The sequence below is a fragment of the Amphiura filiformis genome, chromosome 3, assembly GCF_039555335.1.
Source record: "Amphiura filiformis chromosome 3, Afil_fr2py, whole genome shotgun sequence".
In the NCBI taxonomy this organism is placed as follows: Eukaryota; Metazoa; Echinodermata; class Ophiuroidea; order Amphilepidida; family Amphiuridae; genus Amphiura; species Amphiura filiformis.
Window position 1 is genome coordinate 3,867,409 of NC_092630.1, and position 23,033 is coordinate 3,890,441.

Here is a 23,033-nt window from a genome sequence, read left to right on the forward strand (position 1 = left end):
TAATCATATTAAAGCAGGAATTAAAAATAAATAAAATAAATGAATGTGTCATTTGGTTATGTGCAGCAGTAATGCATGAAGATTAATTGTTTGACAAACATTTGAAAATGTTGCAACTGTGAAGAGATGTCACATACATGTATACGGATAAGTAGGGTGGATCAAATTCATGATCAAAAATTAGGTTCTTGTTGGGGTGTTTTTATTTTGGCTAGATGAACAGACATGATTCATACACATAGAGGCATACCAAAATGGGCTATTCCAGTTGGAATCCATATAAACTCTGTGGAATACATGACCTTAATCTCCCACACAGGGGGTAAGGATTTCAAATGGAATTGCCCATTCAGGTAACTCCATTTGAAATCTACACTCCTTGTGTGGAAGATTAAGGCTATGTCTTCCATACAGGGTGTAGAGATTTCAACTGGAATAACCAAAGGTCACTGAACAAAACAGATTTTACATTTAGGTTTTAATCTTCAATTAAATACAGGGGGTGAAGATTTCAAATGGAATCACCCAAGCCCGCATTACACAGGATTTTTTTTGGGGGGGCTGATTTTGTAAAAGTGGACTTTTTTTCCAAGGGGGGGGCGTTTTTGTGATAAGTGGACTTTTCCCAAAACATTTGGACCTTTTTTGACCAAAAAACCGTAAAAAACCTGATTTTTTTGCTCGCTATGCTCGCAAATTCTTAAATTTTGGGACTTTTTTTATACTTTTGCAAATTTGGGGAGGTGCGGTCGCACCCCCCGCACCCCCCCTGCGTACGGGCCTGGAATCACCCATTTAGTTAACCCCATTTGAAATCTACACCTCTGTGTGGGAAGGCAAAGTCTTCCATACAGAGTGTAAGGATTTCAACTGGAATAGCCAAAGGTCATAAGAGAGTTCACATTTAGGTGTTAACCTTCAAATAAACGTTTTGTTTTTGTTTTTTCTCCTGGCAGTAAAACCGACAACATGGCCTTTTGTACAAGCAGGCCCTCCACACCCGGCTATTTCAATCTCAGTATGAATTTTGATGGACACATCAGATTAGCAATGCAGAATTTCAGCTATATGGAGAACCCTGCCATCACCGATGTCCAACCCAAAGAAAGCATACAATCGTAAGTATTAACCCTCTGAGCACTACTTGCCAATCTAACTTTGCCTCTGATTGGTCAATTACATGATATCTTCACTTTAAACACCAATCAGAATGAAGTTTTGCAAATAATTCACCCCAATTTTTTTGCATGGTGAAATTATTCTAACAATGTTGCTGATTGGTCTAATTGATAATGAAAACTAGTAGGTAGTTCTCATAGGGTTAAGTCCCAGGTGTTATATATCTAAGCACTTAATGGGTATATCATAATGGCTGTTGCAGCATGCAATTTTTAAAATCGCTAGTAATCAAGTACAGGTAGTGTTTCCACAAATGCTGCCAGTGTCCGTTTGCGGTTAGCGACATATTGACAAAGTTGCCTTCAAGTGAACTGGCTGTGACTAGGGCTTGTTGGGGATTTACCAATCAGATATCGGCAATCGCTTTTCTGATACGTGACGGAAGTTACATCACAAAAAAAGGCTATGCTCCTTGCAATGGGTTTTAGTGTAGTCCTATGGAGCAACATGGATAGCAGTGTTGTCACTGTTGTGCAGGCCTATTACAAGTACGAAGTATCTTTCTCCCCCTCCCCTGTGGCTCTCCTCCTACCCTAACCAACACTATAAATATAGTGGACTATGCAACGATGAGAAATCCTTCATCAGGCCAAAAAAAAAAATTGTTTGTTTGTCCACGTCCGACTGACCGTGCACGCTGGTCCCGACCGTGTCTTTTTTTTTTTTCTTTTTTTAAATTTGTGTTGAATGTGCTAGTAAAACAGTGGTTAGTATAAATTTAAAGAAAGAAAATGTCAAGAAAATGAACAGTATAACATGCAGAACCATCTCAAGAGTTCAACCAGTAAAGTGCTGTGTGTTTTGACTTATTTACCAGTCTTCAAATTGTCCGCAGTTTCAAGTGCAATATCTGTATAAAAAAATCCGACCTACCGACCCAACTGTTTCAGAAGCCTCTATGGACAAACAAACCTTTTTTTTTTTTTTGCCTCATGGAAAAATGTTAAATATTTGAATGATAAATCAACAACTGGTCTATTGATTGAACCAATGTTGTTGGAATTGAAGTTTTTGAGTGCTCAGCTAGAAAGATCTATATCATCATAGAAGATATATCTTGTTTTTTGAATTTAAAAATATCAACTGATATTGTTTTACTTGTTTCTTTTCAGTGGTGGGAGACTATTCCGTGTGAGTGGAACCAATCTAAATACCGTCCAAGCACCACAAATCTTGCTCCAGTATGGTGACAAGCAACTGAGAGAGGTAGGGTGTAAGAAGAGCAATGGGCTTTTTACCGGAAAAAAAAAACCAAGCTTTTGACTTTATGGATGATAGTAAAATGAATAAAATTGGCCCATTATAAGGATGGGTTCAGTGCTGCCGACAAGGGGGGTAAAGGGGTGCGTTACCCCGGGCCTGGGGTTATAGGGGCCCGTAAAAAATAAAGGAAACATACCTCAATGGGCCTATTAAAGCAAAGAAAAAGACCTCAGGGGGCCCGTAATGGCTCTCGGCGGCACTGGATGGATTGGTGTTGTGGTGATAGCACTAACTTGTCTTTTATCACCATGGCCAGAAGTGAACATGCTTATGATCTGAGGTTACTGTTCCGAACCCAGGCTACTTTTTGTACCTTACAATGCATATACAGCCCATAGTATGGCCCTCTATAACAATACGTGTACTGTACGGAATAAAGTGTAGTATCAACACGTCCGTCAATAGCCTCAGATTTAGCATGTTATGCAAGATCTTTGCTCAGAATACTCCAGTTTTTCCCCTTGCATTCTAATATCTTGACCCCTTCCCATGTTCCTGTCCCATCTTTTCAGGTTTCACCTTGTTGTGTTATAGGTGCATCAAATTATGCTCCATCATACCAGGACCTTGAGATGCACCAATGAGATCCAATTGGTGGATATAAATCATGTGTTTACTTAGTTCATTTGTTTATTGGTATATACACTTCTAGTGCCCGTTTCTATTCATCGTTATGTATTCTTCTCCCGTGCATTATTTTCGCGAACTACCCTTCACAGCCCAAATTATATAAACCTGCACGCTAAACAATGCATTATCTAAAACCTGCACGCTAAACAATAGATTCTAGATAATACGTGCACGCTCAAATACTAGAAATACTACTTTCACATAACCATATAGTAGAGTTAGGCGGCGCATTAGAAACAGAGATCACATAACTATATAATTGTCTGTTCGATATATATAACATCAAAAAAGTACGAATATACATTCTGTGGTGTTAAAATGGTATAGTTACAAACGGTGTTCTATAATAGGGTACAATTACCGAATAGGGTGCAACTCGCTAGACTTGAGTCCAGTCCTCGTTTACGGAGTTTAGGGTTAGGGTTTAGGGTTGGGGTAGGGCAGTCTTGTAATAAGACTAGTAGAGTTGCACCCTATTCATAAATTATGATTAATGACCTCAAGTAAATCAAACATCAAATGAGAATAATCGAGCTTCTATTAATTAAAAAGGGCCAAAAACAGGTGGATCATAATTATACAAGATGACACCATTGCAAAATATTCAGCATTTTACAAATGAAATACATGTAGGCCTATATCTAAAATAACATAGCCGGGCCCGGGAAACACACACTAGCGCATAATATCATGATCATGCTTTATAATACCATAGCTCAAACACATGTGTTTGAAGGCCTATGATAATACTGAACAAATTGTTAAATCCCAATGTCGTGTGTTTTAATATAAGTAGATTTTAAAGTTCAAATTATAGAGCTATAAAGTCCAGTTGATATTGATGTTTTTCCTCTCATCTCAATTCACCGTAGTACAAGTCGGACATCTAAATCGATCGTTTCCAGTTGAACTGGTTCAGTGCTCTCTCTATTCGAAACCACGATATTAAATGATCACAACATAAAGTCAATTGGTTACAAACCATGCGTGAATAAGTTACTAAAGTTTGACGTATGGCGCAATCGATACCATTGATAGATAACTTATACAGGGATTGATTTTCTTTACCAGTTAAATGCTACGTAGCTGGTCAATGTCCTGGCGGTGTTTTTAAAATGTAAGATATTTTCCTAATATTAAAACTAATATAATGAATGCAGCAATTAATATTGCCTATTGTTTTAATAGGCACACACTCAAAGTGTATGACGGATAATGTACTCGTGCAAATGCATTCGTCAAGATAATTGCACTTGCCATGGAGTTATTGCATTTAGCTCTTGAGCCTATCGGCTCTCGAGCTAAATGCAATAACTCCACGGCGCGTGCGATTATCTTGACGCATGCATTGCACTCAGCTCATTATCCTTATCTTAACACCCAAATAGTACACAATAAATCATGGCTGTTTTGTTATTTGTTTGTCTCCTTTATTTCAGTCATGCACCGTGATAAACAGTAATTTTATGAAATGCCCATCACCTGCATTTCCATCATCAAGGAGGCATAGACGTCAGTCAGAATCACAACTTAACGACGTCACCATAGGATTCATCATGGATGGTGTGGAACCATTACGTGGCTGGTCTAACAGAGCCAATGTGACATTTACATACTACCCTGATCCTGTGTATTATCCATTTGAAGGGGGAAAGTTTGATTATCAATCTATACTTCAAATTATGGTAAGATATAAGGGTGTAATAATTAGTTGGATCTCAATATATACTGGTGTTTTGACGTCTTTTGACAAAGAATTTTGACAGTTATTGGATTGTTGTGTACAGTGGCCATACCACCAGATTATTTTAGGAATGGGATATTTGCAGCATAGATTATGCGTCAAGAATATTTACAATTTTTGGCTGAAAAGTGGAAATATTTAGCAATTTTTTAGTTCAATAATCAAAACTCTTCATATTTTATTACCGGGAGGCAAGAAGTGTCAAGGTTTTATGAGGGGGTCAAATGCTCTTTAAAATAACATTCATCCTATCGCTACATTTGTAATAAACTTCTCACATCTTTTTTATTTGATACAGGGTGAAAATTTGAATGTAGCAAGTACAGCTGATGATGTAATCATCTTCATTGGTAATGACACTTGTCCTATTGCTACATTTGGTGCTAAAGTTCTAACCTGTACGCCTCCTATGGAACTCTCAGGAAGCAACGGTAACACCGCTACGGTCACGGTACGACACGCCAATCTGAGGTTCATGCTGGGTGAGATAGTCTACCCCAGGACCAGTTTAGATTCACTTCTAATCTACATTTTGGCTGGTGTTGGTGGTTTCCTGCTGGTGTTCATCCTGCTGATGATAGTGGTGTATAGAAGGAAGAGTGTGGTTGTTAAGAAGGAACAGAGACTGATATTGCAGGAGATCAGTAAACAGGAAGAGAAGATCAGGGAACAGGCCAGGAAAGGTTAGTATTCAAAATTAGGAAATTATTATAGACAAATCGATTTGCCGTATTTCCTTGAATAGTCGCCCCCGGGGCATTGCATTTTCCAAAAGGGGGCGTTTATTAGAGGTCATTTTTAGAATGATAATTCCCGTTAAAATCATTAGGTAAGCTTAAAACTCACGCTGAAATGACGAACTATGAACTTAGGAACAATAACTTCCGGTTCGCGACCAGATTTTCGGCAATTACCAACACCATTAGCGACCATGTGTGCACCTTGGTAAGCTTACTACACAATATAGCATGGAAATATCAGCATTTTTTTTTTGGAGGTGTTTAATTGAAGGGGGTGATTATTCAAGGAAATGCGGTATGTTTCTGTCAACCCAGTTTTGTGGTAGATATCTGGGATTCTCAAGCTGTGGGTCACAGTGTGGTCACAAGCTTTTAAGCTTAACTTACTTTAAATACTTTATTGATATGATGTAATTTTATCAGCAAATTGTGGCCAAATTGCAAAGCAATAATTACATATGAAATACACCAGAGAATGCTATTTAAACATAATTATCAGCAAAATATTGCACTAGAAACTTCTGATTCATAAGACTTCAATGAATAATGAGAAAATAAAAGCTATGCATGATTGCAAGTGGTGTCACTTTTAAGAAAGTGGATTGCATTCTAAAAGGGGGAAGGCGAACCAAGCATGAGCCTTCTCATATGTAATTAATGAAGTACCAATGAAAATTGATATAAAATATTTCAAAAAGTATATTTATGCACTTAGTCAATTGTAGTGTCTGATTCAGTATCCCCAATGGTCCTTTTGTTGTTATAGCTTTTGCTGAACTTCAGTTAAGTGTAGATGCGTTGGCTAGTGATTTGGAAGGAACAGGTATGCCTTTCTTGACAGAGAAGGAATATGCAACAAGGGTGCTCTTCAAAGGATTGCACACACTCCCTGATTCGGCTGATCAACAGGTAATTGATTATGATAGTGATTTTGACTTCATGGATATAGAGATTAAATAGGTGACACTAGCTTCAAAATTGTGATGGGTATTATATCACTAGTGTCAAAAGTGCAGTGAAAGAAATATATGTATGAATATTGTCAATTATTATTATATGAAATATATCACAATAATTCTTCATCCAAGGTGCATCACGAAAGGCTGACTGATCTTGTATAGGGTTGTGGCAGTCAAACAGAATACCAATTTTGGCAACCTTAAGGGATCTAAAATGAAGCGTTTATTGCGTTTCGACAGTATTTTTTGTGGGACATGAGAGCACCTCAGACCTATCGAATTGCATTCTGAATCTGAAGCATGTCTTTCTGATATCAAATAATTTTCATTTTTGAAAATCACAATATAATACAAATTTTATGACAAATTATAAAAATTTGATATTTTTCATATTTTTGATATATAACAGTCCTCGAAGTAAATTATATAAATCTAATGATATATTCTTAAAGTGTATGTAGCAGGGAGGAAAAGCCGACGGTCAATTGAAAATGTTGACCTTTCATATTGAAGATATGGATTTTTTTCCCAAAAAGACCTAATTTTTTTGGGTGTTTTGGGAAAAAATTCATATCTTCAATCTGAAAGGTCAAAATTTTCAATTGATCGTCGACTTTTCATCCCACCTACATACACTTTAAGTATAAATCATCAGATTTATAAAGTTTACTTCAAGTACTGTTAAATATCAAAAATATCAATTTTAATGATTTGCCATAAAATGTGTATTAAATTGCGAATTTCAAAAATCAAAATTATTTGATATCAGAATGACATTCTTCGTATTCAGAATGCAATTCGATATGTCTGATGTGCTCTGATGTGCTCTGATGTCCCAAAATAAATACTGTCCAAACGTTCATACCCCAGCCCTTAAAAGAAGACAAAACCTTTGAGCTTTAAACACTTTTTCAAGTTTAGGAGAAAGGTGAAAAGAATCAATAGCAACAAAAGAATTGCCTGTGTGTGAAGACAGTCCCATGCCCAATGGATAAAGGGCACATGTACTATTTACTTGAGAGTGCTCTAGTCTATTTTACTTAAAGAATATGTGACACGATCTGGTCCATGGGGGCCAAAGGTGGCAAATTTGAAACTGAGATAAAGGTAAAAATATGGAGTAAAACAGGCGGCGGATGACATGATCGAGCTGGCAACTTGTGAAACCGCCCGGCCGTATGGCATTTTCCAATATAGTCAGTTAGTTTTGTGGGGTTCATTATCGAACCCCCCAACGGTTTTAGCTTGTATTTATATTATTTATCAACATAGGCCTATTTGTTTGTGATATTTCAAGCGTTTTAAAATTTCAAAATAATCCCATTCAATTACACGGTTGACGATGAAAATTTACTGAATTTAGAGAATGCAATGCGGCCACCACCTGGAGTAAAAAACAATAAAATACATAAGAAAATAGGCATCAAAAAACTTTAGAACCAAGTATGCTAGACCTTTGGTGTTTTCAGTAAGTGATAGCCTATTGTATGTATAATGTAATAATTACAGTAGCACAATTTTCAAAAATGCCTCCTTTGGCCCGCATGGACCAGATCGTGTCACATATATGAAAAAAAAACAATTTTGAGTTCAATTCTTGTCCTAACACACCTAAATGGAATCGGCCAAATTTGTTGTGTTTGTAGGACAACCGAGCAATTTTGACACACAGTCATTATTATGACTTTAAGTTCCCCATAGAACTCCATGGTAAACGGCCAAAATAGCCACTGCATTTTCTTTCACTTAACCACATTATTATTTCCGCTTAAAATGGGCTGAAACACTTTATGGTAGTTATGACTAATTATTAGCATCAAGCATTTTGGGTAAAGAATAACAAAATTAGAATTTTTGACGGGACTCGTACATTATGGCTTTAATAAGCCATCTATGTCTCTATACCCTTATTATAATCTGGAGTTATATTTCTGATGTTAATGTGACCCATGTGTTTACATTATTTTAGCAGCTTTTTGATGAAGAACTAGCCATAGAAGCAGCTATGATTGAGTTTGGTAGTTTACTTCTAGACAAGGATTTCATGCGGATATTTACACAGACATTGGAAGAACAGAGTGGGCTCGGTGCTAGAGACAAGTAAGATTAAGTATTGTATAACTGTTTAGCGCTTTGAAACTTTATTGTGTATTAGCTTTATAAGCATGGTTATAGGGAGTCGAACCTGCATTTTTTGCAGGACAGAGTGCCCATCTCTCTTTCGTTAGCGATTAGGTCAGACTCCACCTTGAAATGTTGCTGTGGGGGATCACCACACCTCCACAGGGAGTCTGTTACCTTCCCAGCATTTAAGAATACCGACACACATTTATACACCTGGCTGGAGAGGAGTAATCAATATAAACTGCCTCAAGGGCACAACACGATGGCGTCGCCAGGGCTTGAACCCACAACCTTCCAATTATGAGTCGGAGCCTGTTTCGCTCTTCTACCAAATCTCTGCAGGACCAAAAAAATCAACCAGTCAAATCAAATCCGTTCTCCCTGGAAAAGGGGAAGAAGACCCATGATAAATACCTCATTACAGTTGGTTATGATCAGCTACACTTTCCCTTGCTGTAAAACACTGCCCCAACCCACTATCTAAGGCGACCCCCTTCATCAGGTCACGGGCTTGGTTGAAGTTTTGTTGGCGTTATCTCTCCAAACCATTTGGGTGTACACCTATCTGAACATATTTGGATGTTGTTCTTTAATGTTAGCTTTAATAATGATGTTAAATGAAAAAGACCAGTGGACCAGTAAGTAATGTTTCACCCCATTCTAATATCACTAACATCTTCATTTTGTTTGTTTGGTCTAAATTCAGTTTTAGTTATGATGTTCAAAAGAAAAGGTCCCAATGGACCAGTAAGTAATGTTTCACCTTATGCTGGTATTACTAACATCTTGTTTTATTTGTCATTGCAGAGGAACCATAGCCTCTCTCCTGATGGTTTATATGATACTTGTGAATAAATTACAGTATTTAACAGAGTAAGTCATTTCCTTTATGCTTGTATTCATCTCACATAATCAGAAATAACACTTTACCAGATGAAAGATCACATATTTTGGTACTAAATGAGACTATTAATCTAATTTCTATTGATATTAAAATGTCTTGGGTTAACACCCCTTAAGATTTACTTTGCTTTAAAGAATTTCAACTAACATAACCAAATTTCTTTCCCATTTTTATATTCTCTCCGCAGTGATGTTTTAATTCCTTTGATGTCAGTCAATATTGCAGAGGCTGTTCAGAAAAATATGCCAAAACAACTGTTTAGAAGGTAATTATTATACTTGCTCAGATGATTTCATTGAGCATGCTTTTTCAGTATGATTTTTGCAGAGTAAACAAAAGTACAGTTAAAAATGAAATTGAATGTGAGTCGATCTAAAGATAGCGCATGTCACAAAACCATGGCGCTATATATTTATGATGATGCCATAAGTATATCTTTGCAGATTACTTCTTTATCAAAGAACATCATCTTTCACTCGCATACTATCACCCGGATCTGTTGCTTTCTAGACTTGCATGTAACCACATTGTTAGTTCACTGGTGCTATGTGGAAAGTAAACAATTTCAGTGAGCAGTTGTTCCAGTTGAATTACATGTACCCACTATGGAAGACATGACCTTAATAAATGAGTGAATGTTCTTAGTCATCCAGTAGTTTTCAACAGAGTTTTGGAATTAAATCTAAAATTGGAACTTACTTTTTTGCATCTTTTCTTTGTAAGTGATCCAGTATTAAATTTAATTCCAAAACATGACCTTAAACTTCCATGACTTCATCTTCCCCACAGGGAGTGTGAATTTCAAATGGGGTTACCTGAATGAGTGACTCCATTTGAAATGTACACCCCCTGTGTGGGAGATTAAGGTCATGTCTTCCATATGTAGTGTATGGATTTCAACTGGAATAGCTCATTGCTTGTAAACAATGATGATATACCATATTAAACAAAAATTGACAAATGAAAGTAGAAATTCTTTATCAGTAGAAATTGTTGTAAAAACGTTTGTCTTTTTATTTTTAACTATTCTGCTTGTTGATTGTGTTTTTTACAGAGCTGACAGTATTGTTGGTAAACTTCTATCAAGTTGGGTTGCACTGTGTCTTTATGATTTCCTCAAGGTATGTAATTAAAACCTAAGGTCTATTAAAGCATTGGAAATATTGGTAACTTGTTATGAAGAATTGATAGCTAAAGGTTGATTTGGAAGGGATAAATATGTCAGCCCTGCTTGTATACAGATGAAACCTAACAATTGTGACCTTTAAATGAAACATTGATTACCACACATTCAAATACATAAATACATGTAAGTTTTACTATTTTACCTATAATGATCAATATTATGTACATATTTGATGCAATCAAGCAAAATGTCAGGCAAATCCAAAGTTCAGTTTTCAAGTTCATCATATGGGCCATTGCAGCAGACCTTTATTTTGATGAAAAGCCCAGCACAATTGGACTTATGGTTCCAGTAATATGGTCATTTTAGTGTTGCTCAGAACAATAAACAAAGGAAAAAGAAAAGGGGAAAGCGGCAAATGACTCAATAAGCTTGATCAAATCAAATGGTGACATGTTACAACAAATTTCTTTAATCTTGTACACACATGAATTTCAAATGGGGTTACCTGAATGGGTGATTCCATTTGAACTCTACACCCCCTGTTTTGGAGGTCAAGTTCGTGTCTTCCATAGGGGGTGGATTTCAACTGGAATAGCCCAATGGTAAGGCCAGTCTGTTCATTCTATGATTCAAATTACATATGATAACTAATGTTGTATCCAGATAATGATTATTTTTTTATATAATTTTTCCTCTCTTTATCACATTCCAGAGTCATGCAGCCTATCCCCTGTATCTCTTATACAACGCCATCAAGGTGCGTTGTTTTACCGGTCCCGTGGATTATCTGCACGGAGCAGCACATTACTCACTTAGTGAATCGTACTTATTTAGAGAAGAAATAGAATATAAAGAATTGGTGAGTGAAAACTGAAATATTAGCAACATGGGCAAAATGTTCAGATTAATCAACCATAGAGAAACGCATGATCACTTCATTAAATGCTGCAACAAGTTACTAGTCATTGTGCCTCGCATTGAGTACATGATTGCAGAGTACTTGAAACGTCTATGTTTATCCTCCAATCACATTACACCAAGTTTGCATGAATTTCATTGGTTGCCTGTCCAAGTTCACAACAACTTGAACATTTAAATGCTTAGGCGACACAAAAAAACCCTTATTGTATGGGCTCGACTGGACCAGCATATTTTGCATTTTGGGATTTTTTTAAATAAATTGTTTAGCTGTTAGAAATTGAAGCAGCTATTTTTTGGTGAAGTGAATTGATTTTGAAAGATTTTTGTTTTCAATTCAGAAATGTTCAAAATATGTTTGCATAATGTTCAGATTTGTCAAACTTTCTATGATTTTTATGGGCCATTTGGCTTCTTGCAGAAAAAAAATACAGACTGACTCTCTGCCCATAGAACAAGAATTTGTTGTCGTCTTATGTACAATTGCTAAAATATTCTGGCTGCCATATCCTGAAGACTTTTTTGCTCTTTATATGTGATCTTGCACTCTTATGGATGACTTGTTCAAACGGCTGTACATTCAGAGACTTAGAATAATCCGGCTGTTTAGAACTCATTTTCAAGTGACATTAAGATGTGTAAAAATACTATTTTAAACAGAATATGCAAACTGGTGATGTATTTTTACTATAACTTTCTTTTGTTTGTTTTTGTGTTTGCAGACACTGAGGGCGGTGTTAAATGACAACGATAATGATCTGTTGTCCATCATGGTGCTGGATATCGATTCTATCTCACAAGTCAAGAATAAGATCTTAGATGCTATGTTTAAAAATAAACCATACTCATCAAGACCTGCACCAGATGATGTAGATTTAGGTAAGAACATAATCTTTTAATAGATTGATATCTAAACATGTGACTTACCATATTTGGTATGTTAAATACCCCCTTCAGGGAGCTGATCCTGGCTGCCATGGTCATTATTTATATAGGATGATAAGGGTTATGTACCTGTATACAGCTGCATCCCTGAATGATGCCAAATGGTTTTTAAAGTGTGTCTTTCGCCAAAGTGGTCAGCGACATTCTGTAAAGTGTAATAATCAGTGCTTCTATCCAGCCTGCCAATAATGATCATGTTATATGCCAACAGAATGGAGGCCTGTCACCAGGGAACCTATGATAATGAAAGATATAGATGAAACTACAGTTGTAGAAGGACATTGGAGGAAACTAAACACATTGCATCACTACCAGGTAAGATTAAAAGTGGTGTCTTCAAATTAGGCCAAGTAACAAAAATAATGTGTTTCTCATCCCTGACCGCTCTGATTTTGGATGCTGCGCCAATTGTTTTGTTATTTACAAAAAAAACTTAATTGTCAGTTCAAGCCCCAGGGTCCAGCATTGTGGTTTAGGGGCCAAAGGTAATTTAGGGGCCAAAGGTTAACATTTTGACATTTCTTCCACATGCTTTATGAATTTCAATAGGACTAGGACACTCCAACCCTTGGGTACATTGGCATGAGTGAGGTTAAAAATCATTTGACATCATTTTTCAAATATGTTCATTCTTCACAAACTATAATTTGGCGGGGACAGGCCCATACGCAGGATTTCATTGGGGGGGGTGCTGGTTTTGAAAAAGTGGACTTTTTTCCACGGGGGGTGGGGCAATTTTGTGAAAAGTGGACTTTTTTCTTTAAATTTGGACCTTTTTGTCCCAAAAAGCGTAAAAAGCCTATTTTTTTCCTCGCTACGCTCGCAAATTCTGAAATTTTGGGACTTTTTGTATACCTTTCCAAATTTGGGCGGGGACATGCTTTACACACCGTATTTACTAATCTGCTTGTATCTCGGCTGACAAGAATGACATCACCATTTCGATATTGGGACTAATTATTACAGGGACTATACAGGGTATTTGTTATTGATTGATGTGTAACTTTGTTCAAATTTTCGTGCTTGTCTTTACAGATTCCAGATGGTGCATGTGTGGCAATAGTAGATAAACAAGACGACCCAGTAGACACACCGGGTGAAACAGATATAGACCCGTTAGTTAAACCACCACATAAATTATCCCTAGGTAAGATGATAATCACAAGTTATTTAACCTATACCTAAATTGGTTGTTTTGAAATGTTGAGTCATTGCGGAGAAGAAGCAGTTTGATATATTTACCCTCTCATTGAAAGTCTCAAACTCAAGTTATTAATTGTAAATTTGTCACTATTTGGTTTCCTGAACTGACATACATGCTACTATTCTTGCACCATCTATCTGGCTGGTGCTTTGTTAAGGCAAGTTGGAGCCTTCAGTTCATATTATATAGGCCTATTATATTTCCAGTTTAGGTTATTTTTGCTTAAGTAATAATACAGTCTATTTCTGCAGAGTAATACATTGATCATATAGGAAATAAGTCAAGGAAGCTACTAGTCACAGTTATATTTCTATTGTATTGCAGTTATTGAGTTATGACAAATAAAAGGTCAAAATGAAAGCTTCTCTATTGACCCCATCCCAGTACAAATCATGTGCATTTGGGAAAATATAACCTATTACAGTGAGCCTTGGGATCTCATGTATTGAACCCATACATTGCCCTATGAGTATGGGCTTTATGTTGGTCAATATTTAAGCACAAGTACTGCTTGCTCAAGCACCACTGGCCATGAGAAAGAGAGGTAAACATGTGTCTTGTTTAGGGTTGGAGAAAGGATTAGAATTAGGGTTAGAAGTAGTAGAAAGACATTGGTTCGCATTTAGAGATTTTTTTTAAAGATTATTGCTATGGTTGGGGTTTAGACTTGGGAAGGCATCCCAATTTTCTGATATTGCTACAATATACTTTCCTACTTATCATAAGTTGTGTTCTCATTTGTTCTACAGGTAGTTTAACAGTAGATACCAGTACTTTAAAAGCAGCATTCCGTAGCAGTAAATTTGAAGAAATAGAACTAGATGAAAGCAATTACCAATGGCATCTTGTGAGTATATCTCTATTTAATATGAGGGTGTGTATGCATGGCTGCATTTGTATCTGCTTTCAAACTGTGGAGTTTGCACACGTACCAACTGTAGAGCTTGATCCAACTGTGGAGCTCCATGGTTGATAGATAGATAGATAGAAATCTTTCTTTATTGAGGGTAAAACAGCTTCAGTGACAAGCACTGCTTTCCAAGCAGGCCCTCATACAAAGTACATTATAATATATACAGACATAATTAAAATTTACACAAGATGTACACAAGGTATCAAGTTACTAGAAATACAACAAAAAAGTTGGACCCCAGTCATAGTATATAACTAATGCTTCACTATTTTTTTCAGACCAAAGATAATTACAGTCGTGATAGAGGGACCTTACAGATGAGGACATTTAGTATGATCCGAGGAGGAAGGTCAGAAAATGTTATCACAGACTTCCACTTTTCTAGACAACTTAGCACAAAAGTAAGTTATTCTGTTTTACTGTTGTCTATTTCCAAGTCTCTTATGCCAGTTTGTTATTTTTTTTTATTGTAAAAAGAAACACTAAAGCATAATGCATTGGAAAATGAGACACTAGCTGGAATATACCTCAGAAAGGAGCTATATGGATATGTGCTTCTTTTCAGGCTCCGTTGCCACTCCCAATACCCTCTGTTTCAACTTGCTCCAGATCCTGTAATCAACATTTTGCAGTTCTCTCAAACAATTATATATTTTCATACTTAATTCACACCATTGATGGCTAAACTGGGCTATTCCAGTTGGAATCCATACACCTTCTGTGTAAGACATGACTTATAATCTTACATAAAGGAGTGTGAATTTCTTATTAGGTTACCTCAGTGGTGACTCCATTTAAAGTCATGTCTTCCATAGGAGTGGAATAGCCTATTCTGTTGTCCAAGCCCCTAGGTCTTACTTACACCATTTGCAAACCACTTTTTAGTTCCAAATACCCTAAGAGAGAAACAGTTCCCAAGACCTTACTGTTAAAAACCTGAGTAGCACAAACCTACAAAATTAAGTTGAAGGTCACTTTATCTTGGTTTATTATGGCGCTTTGCACTTGGAATTTGACATCCCAAACTGCTGCCTGGGACTTTGGCTTATTCATCATAGACCATGTTTTGCTTCAAACTGGAGGCCACCAAAGTGTAATTTCATTGTTTTACGTTACAGACCACTAGATACATGTTGATAACATCAATTTTACAATTTTATACTTTTCTGTTGCAGTCTACAGTACAGAATTACATAGATACATGTTGAAAACATCAATTGTACAATTTTATACTTTTCTGTTGCAGACTACAGTACAAAATTACTAGATACATGTTGAAAACATCAATTACAATTTTATACTTTTCTGTTGCAGACTACAGTACAAAATTACATAGATGGTATGTTGAAAACATCAATTTAACAATTTTATACTTTTCTGTTGCAGACTACAGTACAAAAATTCATAGATACATGTTGAAAACTTCAATTTAACAATTTTATACTTTTCTGTTGCAGACTACAGTACAGAATTACATAGATGGCATGTTGAAAACAGTGTTAACAGCATCTAATGGTTTCCCTGCTGTCATCAAGAGATTATTTGATTTCTTTGATCAGCAAGTCAACTTACATGATATAGAAGATGCTGATGTCATACACATATGGAAAAGTAATAGGTGAGTATATCCAGGGGAATAATATTAGCAATCCCATAATGCAATGGTTTCTCTGCTGTCATAAAGAGATTGTTCAATTTACAGGAAACAAGGATTATGTGCATCTTGGATTGAATACACTACAAGATTCCTATTGCGGCCACCTTCACAGGTGCTCCGTCGCTAAGGTACCTGGCTGGTACACACAGAGTACCTACACAGTACCAACTAGCAGTGGTACTGCACTGGTACTACACTGGTACTCCCCTGGTAATGCAGATGACCCCAATAGGAGTGTATATAAAGGAACTTTGCAGGACTTCTGATTCTTGGATTTAAGCAAGACAAGTTAATGACAGCTGCCAAACTAGTTATGATAGCAAGTATGTTATGCTGGTTTCAACTTTCCTGCCGCTCTGACGACGAATTTGCTTCACTGTGTAGTCGCACCAGAAACGTCAGTGTTGACTAGCGACAAACCGATATATCGATCACTCCACCACTTGGTCCAAGCGGCAGCATCGCTGGGAGTTGAATTAAAGTCATCTCAAGTCATGATGAAGCGTCACACCGCTCAACGGCAAGTGGTAGAAAGTATGAAACCAGCATTATTGTCATCAGAAGCACAGACTTCCTGGGGGGATAGCTAATATTAGTAGTAGCAACCAAATAGGTCACACCTACAATAAGCTTAATATCATTTTTTTTTTCAATGTTTGTTGCATTTCACACTGTAAAGCATTTCTAATTCTTTATTATATTGTTTGTTTGATTGTTTCAGTTTATTATTACGGTTCTGGTTAAATAGCATAACACATCCAGACTATCTATTTGACATCTATGAAGCTCCTGTGGTGGAGGCTAGTCTGGGTGTAGTAGCACAAGCATTGCTAGATGCATGCTCTAGAACAGAACACAAACTAGCTAAGGTGAGTTGCATGTGATAGAGTCTATAATAACTAGCGCAATTCATCATAAAGATTGCAGTGATGAAGTCTGACGTAATCACAAAAATGTAAAGTTTCCTCTTTTGCATTTATACTTATAAGCCACTCCAAAACAAATGATAAACTCAGCTGACCATATTTAAATATATTTTATAAGGTTTTGCCCATCAGGGTGTTACCTAGCCACCAGTCCACCTGTATTTAAGATGGGCAATTTGCTCCATGGACAGGCAAAATTAATTGCTGTGACATATGTTAATTCAACAAATAATGCTGCAATAAGTTATGTGAACTCTGTTCAGAGGTCTGGGTTATGTTTTCAGGGTCAAATTTTGGACAATTTTTGTGAAAATGGCAGGCCCATATCAAATCTTAGCTAAGGCCCAGGTGTCCGTAGATACTAGTGATAGATCAAGATTGATTGTTTAGTTTCAAATACACTCCCAGAAAGAGGTTATTGTTATGTTGTTGAAAGCTCACTCTGGTGTTATATAAAATAACAGTCTAAATTATACAGTTACAACCCCAATAAAAGGTATATATTTGAAGGCACTAAATGACAATATGACCCATGTGACAAGCCAAAATGATATAGAGTCAGTATGTCACAATAAAACAACATTTGTATACACTTTTAAGATTCGCAATATGTGAATATCACTTTTTTCCAGTGTTGTTGGGCAGGGAAACCTCCTAAATGTGTCATTGGCCCCTGAACATGTTTAAAACAAAACCCCTTATGTAACTGGTTGGCAGTTTTGTTTTAAACATGTTCAGGGGCCACAAACACATGACGACATGATTTTTTATTTATAATTCCAGGATGCTCCGTTCAACAAACTCCTCTTTGCCAAAGATGTGCCAACATATAGACGTATGGTAGACAAATACTACCGTGATGTCCAACTATTACCAGCAAGTGACCCTGATCAGCTGGCTGCAGAATACAAGAAAATATGCCAGAATTTCAGCGGTATGTTCAGCAAGCTCAGCACTCTCAAACTACTTCATGAATATGCGTACAGGTATCATGACCAGGTAAGGGCAAAGTTTTGGGTATTTTTTAAGTTTGATATTTTTCTAGTAAAATGTTGCATCAAGCAAGTATAAATAATGAACCAGACTTTATAAAATGATTCAGTCACAACATGCATTTGTGTTCTTAGTTCTTGATGACTTTAAGATGAAAATTCACACTAAGGCGATGAAGAAAACAACCTGTTCTACGGGCCAGGCCAACCTGGATTTTGCATTTCTGGGTTTTTTAGCTGTATAGAATTTTAAATATTTCGACAAAAATTCAGATTTTTTCATAGAATTGAGTACCTGAGTGGAAGAAGGGCCCAACTCCATCAAAACTGTTTTTGAGATATTAGAAAAACTTAATATTTGGAAAAGTTTTATAGACAGAATGTTTTCATCTTCAGGGAACCTTTAATACATGAACATTCTAAATTATATAATGTTTCCATGGCAACGGTACATGTCTTAATACGAGCTGGAGTTGGGCCCTTATTCTACTAATATACTGCAAGTGCCAGTTCCGTAAGCAGATGTGTTATAAATAGCTACAGAAATTTGGTAATAATTATCCATTAATTGCACAAGTAAAAGCATGTAATATATATATATTAGCAAGAAAGTTTATTGTAGTGGAAAGCAGATTTCATGGATGAACAAAATTCCTCTTTAGCCCAATATTTGTGGAAGAAGGGCCCAACTCCATGGAGTTGGGCCTTTCTTCCATGAAAACCATGATTAAGTGTACGTGGAAGACTATTTAGAGAGTGGATTTTGGCTCATCTTTCACACACAAGGAAGAACAGTCTGCTGGCAATAAAATGCTGGGTCTAACTCATTTTTGTAAAAAAATGGAGTTGGGCCCTTCTTCCACTTAGGTATTCAATTGTCAAGCTTTGTGTAATTTTTTAGGGTCATTTACTCTTCCAGAAAAATTTAAAATAAAAGAACCAACTGACCCTACTTTGCAAGTCCACACTTCTTTCATAGGATGTATTCAAAATGTATGAGAGAAAAGCTTTAAAAATGTATTGTTATTTTTGCTTGAAAATATCATTTTGCTTGATTTCTGAAATAAAATACCGAAACATGATGAAATTGCTCTCAAAAATTAAATTGGCCTACAGGTTAAATACCACTAATTATGTATTACACAGGTTTCAATGGGAAAATGCCTAATTTCGGGTGGAATTTTCTCATATTCAGAACTCTCACAGTTCAATGCCACTAATATCAGGTGAAACTATATGATTTAGATGCCAAATGATCAAAAATTCAACATAGGTTGACCCGAGACTTTTCTTGTTTTAACGCACTGAACCGTAAACACCGTAAAATGACAGTGCGCACTCGAAGCTGAAAGTTACAATATGATAGGGCGAATATTTACTAAAAACCGAAGCCCGTGCGTATGAATTTTGGTACTATGACAACAAAAATGTCATATAATGAGAGAAAATGTACCATTTTGAAGCATCAAACTCTAAAAAGTACTTTTTTGGCTATATAACATGATCAATTTCAGCGATTTTAATGCAGTCTTTTCGAATGCCATGAAAACAAATAGTTACTCGTCGTATTTCAATGTATCGCCCAGGCCTATTAGTGGTATTTAACCTACAGGAAACAAAATTGTGTTTTTTAACCTAATGTAAAAATGTATTTGATGCTATGCCCCCCCCTTAATGGTACTATAAAAGGAACACAGTTTGCCACAGTATAACCAGGTTTGTTTGCAGTCAGATTAGCTCTTAAAGGATTTATGCCAAATGTTCATGCAGGAACTTGTAAGTGTGTGTTGATGAAGGAGTGCAAAGTATTTATATTCATCAATCAAATGATCCATATGTATTCATCTTCTTGCTCTTGTATAAATTAACACTGATGGTTTCTTAATGTTTTATTTATATTTTTAGTTAATGTCAGCTTTAGAAGAAGATGAAGTGTGCAACCAACATTCCCTAGCAGATAGATTGCAGAGAGTGACCTCAGAATTATATCCAGAGGAATGCTGATATTAGATCATGGAAGCCTTCCGCAAGGCAGTCAGATCACAGTGGGTTGGTATACCTCCAGGACAATTGCTGGTAACATAGCCATTCCCTCGCAGCTAGATTGCAGAAATTAAAGTGACCTCAGAATTACACCCAAAGAAATACTGATACTAGACCATGGAAGCCTTCCGCAAGGCAGTCAGACCACAATGGGGTAGTATACCTTCAGGACGGACAATTGCTGGTAGCCTAGCCATTCCCTAGCAGATAGATTGCAGAATTTGACCTCAGAATTATACCCAAAGGAATGCTGATATTAGATCATGGACGCCTTCCTTCCACAAGGCAGGCAGACCAACACTAGGGTGGTCTTCCTTCAGGATAATTGCTGTTAGTATCGCCACAGATAGACTACACAAAGCGACCTCAGAATTACACCCAAAGGAATGATGATACTAGATCATTCAGCTGCCTTTGAGGCAGCAGTCAGACCACACTTCAGAACAATTGCTGGTATTGTAGCCATTCCATCGCAGATAGATTACAGAAAGTAACCTCAGAATTACACCCAGATGAATGCAGATACTAGATCATCCAGTCGCCTTTGAGGCAGTCAGACCACACTTGGGTGGTATTCTGTCAGGACAATTGCTGGTATTGGAGCCATTCCCTCACAGATTGATTACAGAAAGTAACCTCAGAATTACACCCAGATGAATGCAGATATTAGATCATCCAGTCGCCTTTGAGGCAGTCAGACCACACTTGGGTGGTATTCTGTCAGGACAATTGCTGGTGTTGGAGCCATTTCCTCACAGATTGATTACAGAAAGTAACCTCAGAATTACACCCAGATGAATGCTGATATTAGACCATCAAACCTTTTCTTGGGTGGACTATTTTCAGGACCATTGTTGGTATTATAGCCATTCCCTTGTAGATAGGTTTCAGAAAGTGACCTCAGAATTTTATCCAGAGGAATGCATATACTAGACCATGGAGCTTTCCTAATAGGCAGTCAGACCAATGTTTGGGTGGACTTGCTTCAGGACAGTTGCTGCACAGATAGATTAGAGAAAGTGACATGGAAATATTAATCTGGAGAATACTTATACATAACCAGCAAGTGTGCAAACATAGCATCTATACATGTAGCATCTGAATTTATGTTACTGAAATTCTAACACTCATTTTTATTTGATTATCCAACCAGACTTAAGCTATTTAGTATTATACCAATTCCCTAAATCTGTACCTAAAGTGCTATTCCAATTGAAATCCATACACCCCCTATGGAATACATGACCTTAATCTTCCACGTAGGGTGTGTGAATTTCAAATGGGGTTACCTGAATGGGTGACTATATTTAGAATCCACACCCTTGTGTGGGAGATGGAATTCATGTCTTCCATAGGAGGTATATGGATTTCAACTGCAATAGTCCATTGCATGCACTAAATAAGAACACATAAAATATGGAAAATTTCGCACTTAAAAAAAGTATTTTTTATGAATATGGGTTTGAGGCATAAGATTATTAATAGTGCCAGGGATTCGGGCATTACCTTTGTACTACATTTGGCATATACATAAGATGTAAGAAAATGCTGAATTGTAGGACACAAAAGTAGATGATACACAAAATGTACAAATTTAAATTGTAAAATGATATTACATCACAATAATTTGTTAGTATGTAATTGAACACAAGAATTGTGAGTCTATTATGAAGTTTGTTATACATGTATATTTTTTTAAGTCTTTCAAAACTTCAGTTGTTTTATTTGGGAAAAACAACTTTAATTACAGGCTGAATGACCCATGGCTTGAATATTTGGCTTTGTGATATTACGCAAAATTGGTAGTTTTTGTTTGAGAAACTTTTAAGTTTAAAAACAGTCCGAAGGCTGAAAGGACCAAAAGAGTTGCTGAGATTGTCAATATACAGATTATTTTAATTTGCAGAAAGATTTATTTGCAAAAATGGCATTAAATCAGAGTTGATATGTATGTTAATGTGTATTTTTCAATTCGCTGTTCCAGCCAATTCAAAGAACAACATTTCTGTAACTCTTGACTGTGAGAATGTCATAGATCCCCTTGTAATTTAACTTTTTTTTTATTATAACATTGACAATGGGCTACTGTAGTTGAAATCCATACATTCCCTTGTGACCTATGACCTTAATTAATCTCCCACATAGGGGGTGTAGATTTCAAATGGAGTCACCCATTCAGGTAACCCCATTCAAAATTCCCACTCCCTAGGTCATGTCTTCCATAGGGTATATAGATTTTGACTGGAATAGCCCAGTATGAAAAGAAACAAATGGTGAAACAGTATTTGAAACCAAAGAGAACAATATTAGATTTGGACAAAAAATAATTTGGACAAAATATTACTTCAATAAATGTTATTTGGACAAAACAGGCATAAAGTAATATGCCTGAATGTTATTTGGACAAAACAGACTTCAAATGATACGCCTGAATTTAATTTGTTAAATTATTATTATTCCAACTTTTGATATAATAAAGTTCTACAAGAATTTTTTATAACATGAGATTCAGCAGAATTGAACTAGAGAAATAACATCCTGTCTGCAGGCAGACTGGATGACAGATGAACAATGAAACTAATTTATTATCTAGGGAAATGGAACCTAATGTATTAATTTGTCTAAGAATAGATGTAAGGACACTTTGGCCGACAGCCGTCTGTGGTGTGGCGGACAAGATTTTATATACCGTCAATGAGAGTATCATGTGGCATTATTGATATGGACTGTTTTAATGAAGATTTTGTAATGATAGCTATGAGC

The 23,033-nt window shown here is 36.4% G+C and overlaps 1 protein-coding gene across 1 annotated transcript in view; it reads left to right on the top strand.

The window, feature by feature from the left end:
• The window catches only part of LOC140147022 (plexin-A4-like), a 43,246-nt gene extending 21,977 nt beyond the window's left edge, over positions 1–21,269 (top strand). Inside the window, exons 12-30 of the mRNA XM_072168793.1 lie at positions 957–1,118; positions 2,292–2,385; positions 4,512–4,757; positions 5,115–5,499; positions 6,323–6,465; positions 8,485–8,615; positions 9,447–9,512; positions 9,731–9,808; positions 10,598–10,664; positions 11,385–11,531; positions 12,313–12,469; positions 12,747–12,850; positions 13,571–13,682; positions 14,489–14,586; positions 14,931–15,053; positions 16,110–16,270; positions 17,031–17,178; positions 18,019–18,234; positions 20,133–21,269. Of these exons, the coding sequence (XP_072024894.1) occupies positions 957–1,118; positions 2,292–2,385; positions 4,512–4,757; positions 5,115–5,499; positions 6,323–6,465; positions 8,485–8,615; positions 9,447–9,512; positions 9,731–9,808; positions 10,598–10,664; positions 11,385–11,531; positions 12,313–12,469; positions 12,747–12,850; positions 13,571–13,682; positions 14,489–14,586; positions 14,931–15,053; positions 16,110–16,270; positions 17,031–17,178; positions 18,019–18,234; positions 20,133–20,231 (2,737 nt within the window). The 3' untranslated portion in view covers positions 20,232–21,269. The remainder of the gene's footprint in view (positions 1–956; positions 1,119–2,291; positions 2,386–4,511; positions 4,758–5,114; positions 5,500–6,322; positions 6,466–8,484; positions 8,616–9,446; positions 9,513–9,730; positions 9,809–10,597; positions 10,665–11,384; positions 11,532–12,312; positions 12,470–12,746; positions 12,851–13,570; positions 13,683–14,488; positions 14,587–14,930; positions 15,054–16,109; positions 16,271–17,030; positions 17,179–18,018; positions 18,235–20,132) is intronic.
• Positions 21,270–23,033: the final 1,764 nt, after the last annotated feature.